The 13,655-nt window shown below is 44.0% G+C and overlaps 1 protein-coding gene across 1 annotated transcript in view; it reads right to left on the reverse strand.

The window, feature by feature from the left end:
• LOC144681152 (dynein axonemal heavy chain 8-like) overlaps nucleotides 1-13,655 on the reverse strand; it is a 1,929,890-nt gene that overhangs the window by 1,783,494 nt on the left and 132,741 nt on the right. Inside the window, exon 7 of the mRNA XM_078542879.1 lies at nucleotides 9,657-9,833. Within this exon, the coding sequence (XP_078399005.1) occupies nucleotides 9,657-9,833 (177 nt within the window). The remainder of the gene's footprint in view (nucleotides 1-9,656; nucleotides 9,834-13,655) is intronic.

Genomic DNA, 13,655 nt, shown 5'->3' on the forward strand with positions numbered 1-13,655 from the left:
AGTAGAGTACTTCCTCTGATATTGATTTAATTTCTCAGAAAAGTACCCCACCAGCTTTTCTATCCCTAATTTATCGTTTTGTAATAGAACCTACCCAAGTTACTAGTGTCAACCGCCATTTTAGAAGCTTTGATAAAGTCAACGGTGGCCAACACTGGTTCATTCATTAAGATTGCCTTCAGCTTTTCAAAGGCTGCTTGGCATTCTGCTGACTATGCCATTTTTGTCTGTTTGCTTAACAAATTGGTTAGATATAGAGCTATTGCACTGAAATTTGGCACAAACTTCCTATCAAATCCACACATTCCCAAAAACCTCATAATTTCTCATTTGGTTTTAGCAATGGGAAATTCTATTAGAGCGTTCACTTTTGCTGTTCTCGGCAACACCTGTCCTTGCCCTACAAGGTGACCTAGGTAAGTCACCCTTGCTTTTGCAAATTCACTCTTGGCCAGATTTATGACCAAGCCAGCTAACTGCAATTGCTTAACAAGTCCTCTAACTGCTTTACATGTTCTTCCCATGTGTTACTATTAATTACAGCATCACCCAAATAAATCACACAGCTAGGTACTTCAACTATGACTCAATTCATAAGTCTCTGGAATGTAGCTGGGGCATTTTTTAAGCCAAAGGGCATGACTGGACATTGATACAATCTACTGGGTGTAACAATGGTGGATATTTCTTTAGCCTTTGATATTAATGGCACTTGCCAGTACTCCTTTAATAGATCAACTTTAGAAAGAAATGAGGCACTGCCCACCCTATCGATACAATTGGCTAACCAAGGAATCAGATATGGATCTGTCCTCGTCACTATATTCACTTTTCTGCAGTCTATACAAAATCTAGTGGATACACCCGGCTTAGGAACCAACACAACCAGAGAACTCCAGCTGCTTTGTCTGGGCTCGGTCAATTTATTTTCCATCATATATTTGATCTCTCAGCCGAGCTCGTTTCTCTGGGCTCAACCGATATGGATTTTGTTTTATCGGCAGAGTCTCCTACGTCCACATAATGTTTAGTTAACATCCAGGTGTATCCCAAAAATTCCCTTATACTTCCTAAGTAACCTTATTAAATCTTCCCGTGGTCCTTCCTCTAAATATGAGAACACAGTATCTAACTGTCCAATTACTTTCGTATTGGCTAGTCGAATTGTGCATAGTTCGCTTTGTGTACTGTTTACTTCTCCTTCTACCTCCTATTTTACTATATTTGTCATCCTCGACTACTCCTACCACCTGGCACACTTGCTCTTTCTGATCATCTCCACTGCGATGACACTGCTTCAACATGATTATGTGACATAATCGTTTCTTCTTCCTATGCTCAGGAGTATCTATCAGATAAGTCACTGCACTGATGCTCCTAACTATCTTGTAGGGGCCACAGAATTTCATTTTCAGGGATTCAACATGTGAAGGTAATAATACCAATACTTTGTCTCCTGCTTGGAACGTTCTAGTTGAAGCATGATTGTCTGCCCATTCTTTCATTCTGGCTTGAGAGATTTTTAAATGCTCTCGTGCTATTTTACATGCTCCTGCGTTTCTAGAAACATGGACATATAACATGGAGTATTCGTCTTTCTACTTTAGGAACCTTTCCCTAGTCAATTTTAATGGACCTCCTATTTTATGACCATAGGTCAATTCAAATGGACTAAATCCAGTAGATTCATTGGGAGAATCTCTGGTAGCAAATAGTAAGAAATCTAATCCTTTGTCCCAATCCTTTGGGTATTCATGGCAATAGGTCTTCATCATGGTTTTGAGAGTCTGATGATATCTCTCTAAAGCTCCCTGTGTACGTGGGGGATAAGCGGTAGGCTTTAGTTGTTTGATACCCAAACTGCTGATTATATCCTTGAAAACTTTAGACATGAAGTTAGAACCTTGGTCAGATTGTATTTCAATCAGTAGGCCATAATGAGTGAAAAACTGAGTTAACTTTTCCACTACCACCTTCACTATAATTGTACTTAAAGGAATAGCTTCTGGAACTCGGGTGGTCATATCCATGATTGTCAAGATATAATGATGTCCTGCTTTTGTTTTGGGCAATGGTCCTACACAATCTACTAATACCCGACTAAATGGTTCCTCAAAAAATAGTATGGGAATTGAAGATGCTGGTTTGATTACATCTTGAGGTTTACCTACTACCTGACATATATGACAAGTTCTACAAAATTGCGCAATGTCCTTATGAAGACTTAGTCAGGTAAAATGCCTGTTTATCGATGCTTGGGTTTTCTGTATTCTTACATATCCTACCATGGGAATCTCGTGTGATACTCGCAATACTTACGATATTTGGGCTGTACCACTATCTGATGAACAACCGTCCATCCTTCATCTGCAGGTCTGAGGGTGTCTCCACTTCCTCATCAGAACTCCGTTTTTAATATAATAGCACTTTAGAACTCCTTCAGCCTCAACTTCAGTGTGAGCTGACTGTGCTAACTTGTTTAACTCTGAATCTACTTTCTGAGCCTCAATTAAGAAGATATCCCAAACACTTCCTTAGAATTTTCCTCATCCTTAAATAAAGTTTCAGCTCCTCCAACATCTGCTCGTGGTATTATGTTGACCCCTGGTGATAGGCTTTGTTTAGCCATTGTTCTGGTCACCACACATGATGGAAAAATACCAGGAACTTGTTCTTGTAACTGCTCTGTCTCTTTAGCCTCTTCTGGACTTTGTGATTATGGGCGAAGCTATAACCTTCATTCTTGCCAATTCTTTCCCCAGGAGTAGATAGATCCACTCTATCCACGGATAATTTCTTAACCACTCCTACAACCACCGATCCAGACGACAAATCGCATTCCAATTGCACTTTGTATAATGGAACCAGGATATACTCTCCACATTTCCACTTTACTAATACTTTAGCTTTCATTGAACTCTCTAGAGAGAAAACCAGGTCCTTCTCCAGCAAGAGTTTGATAGCTCCTGTGTCCCTTAATATAGTTATGGGTTTAGCTGCATCATTTGATGAAAAAGGGGTTATCTTCTCTTTAGGCAAAAACCCTTTATATCTCTCACCTACCTTATTCACTTCACCTGCATTCACAGCAGTGTTTACATCCAGACCCTTATTCATAGTTAAAGCTACAATTTGGTCCGTGGCATTTTCTTTTTGAGTTCCCCTTTTGGACTCACTCTTATGAACTCCAATAAGTCCCATTGGCTTTCCTTGCAACTTCCAGCGTTCTGAATGCATGTTTCCCACTTTATTACAGTGGTAACACTTTGGCCTTCGAGTTTCACCTCCACCCTCAGTACCTTCCTTTCTGATCTGGGGAGGAGATCTCAAAGTATTCCCAGCTGTCCATTCTTCACCCTGGCTATTTGCATTCCTTTCACTCCCCCACTTTCTATCCTTTTCGAATTTATGGGGGTGATGGAAAAAAGGTTTGATTTTATGGATCAGCTCATAATCACCAGCCATTACTGCTGCCTGTCTGGTAGTTGCAATCCTTTAGTCTTCCATATGGGTTCTTATTACAGAATGTAGGGAGTGTTTAAACTCTTTCAAGAGAATAATCCCTCTGAGAACTTCATAGGTAGTTTCAACTCCTAATGCTCATATCCACCTGTCAAAACTACTTTGTTTAAGTCTTTCAAAATCAATGTAAGTTTGTCCAGACTGTTTCCTTAAATTACAAAACTTTGGTTGATATGCTTCAGGGACCAACTCATATGCACTCCAAATGACCTTTTTCACCACATCATAATCCCTAGAAACCTCCTCTGACAGTGAGGCATACATTTCCTGTGCTCTACCTATCAATTTGCTCTGCATGGGCAATGTCCAGTTTTCCTTTGGCCAATTCATCTGTGTAGCTATCTTCTCAAATGAAATAAAGAATGCTTCAACATCTCTTTCTTCAAATATTGGAAGAGCTTGTACGAATTTAAACATCTACCCACTGGGTTCTGATCTGGAGATCAGTCCTGCCTCACCTACTGGTGTCTCTTTTTTAACTGCCAGCATTTTAGGCAGGTATTCCATTCTCTTTACTTGTCTTCTATCCTCACCATCTCTAACTCCCTTTCCTGTTTTCTTTCTCTCTCCAGCCTTTCTGCCTGTTCCCTTTAGAAATCAAGTTTTTGCATTTACATTTCTACCTGTTCCCTTTGGAATGCCCTTTTTCTTTCCTTTTCTTCTTCTGCTGCCTCTAGTTCCAATTTTTTCATTTGCAACTGAATTTGAGCCCATTTCAATGAATCACCCCTTGGAGAACTTGATCTCTCAGGTATTCATTCCAGTTTTAAATGCTGTGCTATCTCTTTGATTATCTCTACCTTCCTAGCTTTTCTTAATTTACTTGCCAATTCAATTAACCCAACTTTTGAGATCCCTTGTAAAATTGTCAGGAACATCTCTTCCGCTTACAGGAAAGCTTTAGCAGTTTCCAGTGCAATCTTATTTTGATAGTACAAACCTGGTGTTTTCTTTTAGCTTTATTACTTACTAAATCTACACCCAAATCACTGTTGTCTTATGTTCCAAAATATCCCAGACTTGAGCTCCCAAACTTTGTCACGACTCACAAGGGATAGTGCGCTGTAATATCAAGCCCCATTGAGCCGCGACGAATGAGAAGTTTGATGAGACCACCAAATTGCCCAATTCTACCTAACTGCTTAATTTAGGGTAACAGAATCTGAGCACCAGATTTGTAAACTTAACATGTAAATAACTGTCTATTAAACAAATTGTCCTTAAACAGTGGCAAAAGAAAAAATATGAACTGCTAACTTTTAACTCTATAATTTAAACTCTACCCCTTCTTAACCGCTATACACAAACATACACACACATAAGGCATACAAAACATGGATTTTAAGGGTGAGATAAAACAGTTCAATAGCACGAATTCAGAGTACGAGATTAGATGGGTTGATTTTGATTGATGTCTTTCCAAATTCCTTGCAGTTCGTTGTTAATAACACGAGATGGTCTTCCAGCAATTTCAGTCTGTAGTTCACTGGTTGAAAACTTGCTTTTGAATGTCTCTACTGATAACTTTCCCCTTTTCCTTTTTACAGGGGCTTCTTCAGAGAGAGAGCAGGTTACAGAGATATGAAGAAAAAGCCACAAAAACAGAAAATGCTGGAAAAAAACTCAACAGGTCTAACAGCATCTGTGGAGAGAAAGTCGGAGTTAAAGTTTCGAGTCCGTATGACTCTTCTTCACACTCTTCTTTGTTTCAGATTTCCAGCATCCGCAGTATTTTGCTTTTATCTTGAAGAAAAAGGCAGCTAGCTAGCCTTGTAGATTTACTGGAATCTTGTACACATACAGGAGAGAGAGGTTTTAGGTGTGTTCTCTTTGCAGGCTCGGATCTCTCTGCTCACTGCTATCACATAAAACCTTGGTCACCTGATCAGGAGCCAATTAAAATGTTGTTGCTAGGCAGTTTAACTTAGTTTAGGACCCCATTCCGGCACCATTTTGTCCAACCTAGCACACTCTGTTCCAGGAGATAGCAACGTTGTATATTCCACATCCTGTTCCAGTCAATAGGTCTTTCAACTGCAGCCATGGTAGTTTTTAAAGCCACAGTCCAATTTTTCAAATCACAGTCCCACAGAAATAAAGATAAATAAAAGATATGTTCCTACAACCAGAATGTTTAATGCTTCTGTCTATTGTATCCAGTTCTTATATCAAAGAGTATACATTCTTACAAACCCTAGGTTTTTTTTATTTGTTCATGGGATGTTGGCACCGCTGGCTGGACCAGCATTTATTGCCCATCCATAATTGTCCATGAAAAGGTGATTGTGTGATGCCTTGTTGAACCGCTGCAAATCATGTGGTGTACAGACACCCATGGTGCTGTTAGGAAGGGAGTTCCAGGGGTTTGGTTCAGCGATAATGAAGGAACGGTGATACAGTTCTAAGTAAGGATGATGTATGGCTTGGAGAGGAACTTGAAGATTGAAGGGAAACATGCATCTCCTGCCCTTGTCCTTCGAAGTGGTAGATGTCACAGGTTTGGAAGGTACTTTCTAACAAGTTTTCGTGAGTGCCTGCAGTGCATTTTGCACATGGTACACACTGCTGCCACTGTGCATCAGTGGTAGAGTTAATGAATGTTAGAAGTGTTGGATGGGGCCAATCAAGTAAGCTGCTTTGTCCTGGATGGTGTTTAGTGTTGTTGGAGCTGCACTCATCTAGGCAAGTGGAAGGTATTTCATCCACTCCTGACTTGTGCCTTGAAGATGGTGGATAAGATTTAGGGAGTCAGGAGGTGAGCTACACGCCACAGAATTCCGAACCTCTGACCTGCTCCTGTAGCCACAGTTTTTATATGGTTGGTGCAGTTCAGTTTCTGCTCAACGGTAACACCATCTACAAGAGCACTGCAGGAATTCACCAAGGTTCCTGCGACAGTACCTGCCAAACTCAAGACCACTACCAACTAGAAGGACAAGGGCAGCACATAGATGGAAACACCACCATCTGGAAGTTCCCCTCCAAGTCACTCGCCTACCTGACTTGGAAATATATCACTGTTCCTTCACTGTCGCTGGGTCAAAATCCTCGAATGTCCTTCCTAACAGTGCTGTGGGTATACCTACACCACATAGAATGCAGCGGTTCAAGAAGGCAGCTCACCACAGCTTTCTCTGAGGCAATTAGGGATGGGCAATAAGTCACAGAATCACACAGTGCAGAAGAGGCCCTTCAGCCGATCGAGTCTGCACTGACACATGAGAAACGCCTGACCTACCTACCTAATGCCATTTACCAGCACTTGGCCCATAGCCTTGAATGTTATGACGTGCCAAGTGTGCTCATCCAGGTACTTTTTAAAGGATGTGAGGCAACCCGCCTCCACCACCCTCCCAGGCAGCCATTCCAGACCGTCGCCACCCTCTGGGTAAAAATGTTTTTCCTCACATCCCCCCTAAACCTCCTGTCCCTCACCTTGAACTTATGTCCCCTTGTGACTGACCCTTCAACTAAGGGGAACAGCTGCTCCCTATCCACCCTGTCCATGCCCCTCATAATCTTGTAAACCTCGATCAGTTCGCCCCTCAGTCTTCTCTGCTCCATCGAAAACAACTCAAGTCTATCCAACCTCTCTTCATAATTTAAATGTTTAATCCCAGGCAACATCCTGGTGAATCTCCTCTGCACCCCCTCCAGTGTAATCACATCCTTCCTATAATGTGTCGACCAGAACTGCACACAGTACTCCAGCTGTGGCCTCACCAAGGCTCGACACAACTCCAACATGACCTCCCTACTTTTGTAATCTTTGCCTCGATTGATAAAGGCAAGTGTTCCATATGCCTTTTGCACCACCCCACTAACATGCCCCTCTGTCTTCAGAGATCCATGGACACACACGCCAAAGTCCCTTTGATCCTCAGAACTTCCTAGTGTCCTGCCGTTCATTGAATACTTCCTTGTCCAATTACTCCTTCCAAAGTGTATCACCTCACACTTTTTAGGGTTAAATTCCATCTGCCACTTATCTGCCCACGTGACCACCCTGTCTATATCTTCCTGTAGCCCAAGACACTCAATCTCACTGTTAAGAACCCGGCCAATCTTTGTGTCATCCGCAACCTTACTAATCCTATCCCACACATAGTCATCTATGTCATTTATATAAATGATGAATAATAGGGGACCGAGCACAATCCCTGTGGTATGCCACTGGACACTGGCTTCTAGTCACTAAAGCAGCCTTCTGTCATAAGACATAGGAGCAGAAATTAGGCCATTCGGCCCATCAAGTCTGCTCCGCCATTCAATCATGGCTGATAAGTTTCTCAGCCCCATTCTCCCGCCTTCTCCCCGTAACCTTTGATCCCCTTACCAATCAAGAACCTATCTATCTCGGTCTTAAATACACTCAATGACCTGGCCTCCACAGTCTTCTGTGGCAATGAATTCCATAGATTCACCACTCTCTGGCTAAAGAAGTTTCTCCTCATCTCTGTTCTAAAATGTCTTCCCTTTACTCTGAGGCTGTGCCCTCGGGTCCTAGTCTCTCCTACTAATGGAAACATCTTCCCCTCGTCCACTCTCTCCAGGCCTTTCAGTATTCTGTAAGTTTCAATCAGATCCCCCCTCATCCTTCTAAACTCCATCGAGTATAGACCCAGAGGCCTCAAACATCACCCTCTGTCTCCTACAACTAAGCCAATTTTGAACCCACCTTATCAAATTACCCTGTGTCCCATGTGCATTTACCTTCTTTATAAGTCTCCCATGTGGGACCTTGTCAAAGGCTTTGCTGAAATCCACATAAACTACATAAATTGCACTACCCTCATCTACACGCCTGATCACCTCCTCAAAAAATTCAATCAAATTTGTTAGGCAAGACCTCCCTCTGACAAAGCCATGCCGACTATTCCTGATCAAACCTTGCCTCTCCAAGTGGAGATAGATTCTCTCCTTCAGAATTTTCTCCAATAGTTTCCCTACCACTGACGTGAGACTCACTGGCCTGTAGTTCCCTGGCTTATCTCTACAACCCTTCTTAAATAGCGGAACCACATTAGCTGTTCTCCAGTCCTCTGGCACCTCCCCCGTGGCCAGAGAGGAATTAAAATTTGGGTCAGAGCCCCTGCGACCTCCTCCCTTGCCTCCCTCTGCAGTCTGGGACACAAATCATCCGGACCTGGAGACTTGTCCACTTTTAAGCCTGCCAACAACTCCAATACCTTGTCACTCTCTATATGAATATGCTCCAGAACCTCGCAGTCTCTCTCCCCGAGTTCGATACCTTCATCCTCATTCTCTTTGGTGAAGATGGATGAGAAGTATTCATTCAACACTCTACTGATGTCCTCCTCCCCACCCATAGATTGCCCCCTTGGTCCCTTATGGGCCCTACTCTTTCCCTGGTTATCCTCTTCCCATTGATATACTTATAGAATATCTTGGGATTTTCCCTACTTTTACCAGCCAGAGCTTTCTCATATCCCCTCTTTGCTCTCCTAATTGCTTTCTTAAGCTCCACCCTGCACTTTTTGTACTCCACTAATGCCTCCGCTGATTTCCTTCCCTTTTATCTGCTAAAAGCCTCTCTTTTCCTTCTCATCATATCCTGAATATCTCTTGTCATCCATGGTTCTCTGGGCTTGTTACTCCTTCCTAACACCCTAGAGGGAACATGTTGAGCCTGTACCCCCCGCCCCCCCCATTTCCTTTTTGAACGCCCCCCGCTGCTCCTCTGTAGATTTCCCCACAAGTAGCTGTTCCCAGTCTACCTTGGCCAGATCCTGCCTTATTTTACTAAAATCTACTCTCCCCCAATCTAAAAGTCCAGCCAGCAAAGCCCTCATCCCACAAATGAATTTTTTAAAATGTTGATAGTGGGGGATTCAGCGATGGTACTGCCATTGAATACAATCTCTAGGTTATAATGCTGTATAAATTGTATGCGGAAATACAAATTAGGATCAACTAATAGGAGTAAGGGATGACACTGAACCTGAAGTTATTTTTGCAGACCCTGAATTTATAATAATCAATCAGAAAGACATACAGTTCCCCTTGCAAAAATTGTTGGTTAACTATCATGCCAAATGTGGATAAAATATTTACAAAACTAAAAATTATTATGATTATAAACATCCTCATATTTACATTCTTGTTAATCTTACCGTTAACATTTTTGAGTGACTTGTGTTTAACACATTGATCACTCCCTTGCAATGTTGTCCTTTAAGCTGTTCTATGATGGAATTGAACTTAGCAGACATGCATTTCCAGTGTTCCAGTTCAGTGAGTGGACCTGAATCTTCAGCCTCTTTTCTCACTTGATTACTTTGTGCCAGCACCTGTAAATAAAAATCACAAGAAAGTTCATGAAAGCATCTCTACATAAGAACAAAGAGCAAGAGCAGCCAGGGCCTCAAGACTGCTTCACCATTCAAATGTTCATGGCTGATCTTTGGCCTCAACTCCGTTCTCCTGCCTGCTCACCATATTACTTGATTCCCTGAGACACCAAAAATCTGCAGTTTTCAGACTGAAATATATTCAACAATGGAGCATCAGAGTCCTCTGGGTCAGAGAATTCCAAAGATTCACAGCCTTTTTTCATCTCATTTCAATCCTAAATGATCAATACCTTGAACTGAGATTGTGAGTCCTTATTCTAGACTCCCCAGCCAGGGGAAACAAACTTTCAGTGTCTACTCTATCAAGTTTCTTCAGAATCTTGTATGTTTCAATGAGATCACCTCTCATTCTTCTAAACTCCAGAGAGCATAGTCCCAATTTTTTCAGTTTCTCACAATAACCTTCCGGTAACAGGAACCAATCTGGTGAACCTTCATGGTCCTGCTTCTAATGCAATATCCTTCCTAAAATACAGAGACCAAAACAGCTCAAAATAATCTAGCTGTGGTCTCACCAAAGCCCTATACAATTTCAGCAGGACTTCTTTATTTTGGTGCGCCAATCCACTTGCAATAAAGGCCAACAGGCCATTGCCTTCCTAATTGCTTGATGTACTTGCATGCTAACTTTCTGTGCACCTTGTACAAGCACCCTCAACTCAGTTTGAACAACAGCATCTACAAATTTCTCAACTTTTAAAAATATTCTGATACAAATGTGAAACTTGATAAAATGGTTATGTTTTAAACTGACTCTTTTAATTTAAAATAAGTCAGAATGTCCTAGACTGGGGGATGCTAATTATCAAAGGTCAGATCATGTGACCCAGTTGTCAGGGGATAGGGGCCCAGGTCAAAACGTATTGAAAGTAAGATGCAGAATTTAACACTCGGACACGGACTCACAGACTCAGTCAGACAAAGAGATTTGGGGAAGAAGACCAAAAACAGTTGTTGCTATGCCAAGCAGAAGAAAAGGACTGTATTTAGGTTTACCACTAAGCAGGGTGCTGGTGAGGACAGATTCCCTGTTTGAAGAGACAAGACTTTTGGAGAATTAAAGACCAAGGAGTCGCCAGAGGGTGCTTGCTACTGGAAGTCCATCCGATTACGCACAGAAGACTGAGTGAAGGGACTTTTCCTAAAAGGGGATTGGAACATTCACCCCAGTGGGGCAGATGAGTACTGCTGAAGCTAGGAGGAGCTTGGGACATAATATACCACACTATATCACTGCTGAGAGTGTCGTTTAATGGATATGTGTGATCTGGGGTTTGCAGTTGTGTTAAGAAGTTTAATATATTAGTTGCCTACTAAGTGATGTTTGGTTGAAGTTGGTTTTTCTTTGTGTATTACAGTAAAAGGCTTCAGACATGAAATCTTGTATGATTCTTTGCATCAGTCTCTGGGAGATCCATATCACTTCTTAAAAGTTATCAGTCTCCACATGGATTGCTGCATTGCCAAAGGAAATAGTCTCACACTTCCCCACATTATACTCCATCTGCCACCACTCACTTAGCCTGTCTTTATCACTTTGCAGCCTCTTTCTGTCTCCTCAAAGCCTTCATTCCCACCTAGTATTGTATCGTCAGCAAAACTGGGGGCGGAATTTCCCCAGAATCGCACTAAGTGCAGCAGCAGGCGGGTAAAATGGAGTCCTATATGCAGACAAAAATGGCGGGTTTTCACGCCATATCCACGCCGTATCACCCCGAGCCCACCTCATTATTTATTCACTCCCGCGAAAGATGCCATTTCCATGGCAGGCAGGCTCTCATTCGCCCACCCGCCATCACCCCACTGTTGCATCATGTCAGCTGCCATCTTTAAGAGGTAGCTGCCAGCAAAGCGCTCATCGCCACCAGCTCACCACCACTACCTGGGAGACATGGCCAGCAAAGGAAAAAAGACTGCAGCCCCCCGCTTCAATGACGGGTCCCTCGAGCAACAGCTGGATGCTATAGAGGCCTGCCAGGATGTGCTCTAACCCTGCGCTGGCCACAGGACGGGCAGCCAAGTCACCAACCCGGCTTGAGAGGCAGTGGCAGTGGTGGTCAGTGCAAACGCACTGCAGAAGAGGACAGCCACCCAGTGCCACTAAAGGAGGAATGATCTCCTCCATTCCGTCAGGGTAAGTCACTCTTTTCATCACTCTCAACTCTCACTCACAAACCCATCACACATCCACAGGGCCCTCACTCACTGCCAGTGCAAGGGATATCACCATTCACTCTTTCACACACATCTTCATTGTCCTCATCCCGTCCATGGGACCACTCACCACCCACACAGGACAGGCATACTTACCATCTGGCCCGGCAGGCGTCCTGATACACTCTCCCCGTTTCTATCCATGCAGGGCAAACTGGCACACAACAGGAGGGAAATGTCGCAGGTAGGTGGAGGGATGCTGGAGATCATAGTTCTGACAGAATTCGAAAACAGAGCCAACCAGCTGGCCAGCAATGACCGGGACCGGTCCTGTGCTGATGGTGAGGTCGGTGCTGCTCTACCAAGTGAGGATCAAGCAGCGTAACATCCATCAGACAACCATGCCGTGAGTGATGTGTCCTCTTTCACAGGCCACTTCCATACACTAATTATCTCCCCTTGCTTTCACAAGCACATCTGCCAAACAGCTGACAGAGTCCATGACCTAGGGCCTCCAATCTAGCCCTGAAGAAACCTCTGAAGTGGAATCTGGAGGAACCATCCCTGAAGTCCCGCCACAGCACTCACCCACACCCTCCACCAGCGCAGAGACACACACCTCGGTGGGACCTAGCTTTAGAGTAGCCTCGGGATCACAATCTGGTGAGCAATCACACTTTCTGACTCACAGCAGGTGCAGGGAGGGACTTCCCAGGTCCCTGGCACTCGGAGGACTGCTGGAGGCCAGAACGTTGCTGAGTCCGAGTCAGGTGACGAGCCTCTGAACTCAGTCATGTCACAGTTGCTGAAGCTGCAAGGACAAGCTATGAAACATCAGGAAGAGATGTCCGCTGCACTCCTCAGATTGTAAGGCACGATGCAGGAGTCCGTCCATCTTCAGGCTGGGGTGATGGCACCGGCATTGCAACGTACTGAGGCCAACACTGGCAGGACGGTGGCCGCCATGGAGACCTTGCTCGGGACGTCACTCCTACACTGCTGCGTGGGCTGAACTCGATCGCTGATGCCATAGTTGGTCTCCAGCGGTTTGTACACGAGAGGAATGCTGGACAGCTCAATCTCACTCCAGCTACCCCTTCCACTCACGGAGTCAGCCATGGGCCCCCGGGCACCCATAGCGAGGATATCAGCAGGTGCACACTCCGGGGCCATCCACCCAGGTGACTCTGAGAGTGACTGGCATATCTGATTCCCCTCTTCCTGTTACCTTCGCTGTTCCAGCTTCACAGGCTGAGGAGGGGGCCACTGCCACACAGTGGGACCATGAAAGCAGGCCGGGGCCCAACAAGTCCCAGCCCTCCAGAGGACGCCCGCCAAAGCCATTGCAGACAGGGGATCACAGTCAGCAGACTGCCCCCACATCTGCTGTGGATGTCTGGGAAGCACCAAGACATAGCGGCAGGGTTCGGAAAGTTAGGTAAAAGTAGTTGTACAGCCTGGCCATGGGTGTTGATCACTGGTACATACTGTTCACTATTGTCAAAAAACTCCTAAGAAAGTCTCCTTGCCTATGGCTCCTTGTTCAGATGAGCAATGTACTTGTCACTCAGATATGAAACCTTTCTGCACAAGATAAAAGGCAGG

The sequence above is a fragment of the Cetorhinus maximus genome, chromosome 5, assembly GCF_964194155.1.
Source record: "Cetorhinus maximus chromosome 5, sCetMax3.hap1.1, whole genome shotgun sequence".
In the NCBI taxonomy this organism is placed as follows: Eukaryota; Metazoa; Chordata; class Chondrichthyes; order Lamniformes; family Cetorhinidae; genus Cetorhinus; species Cetorhinus maximus.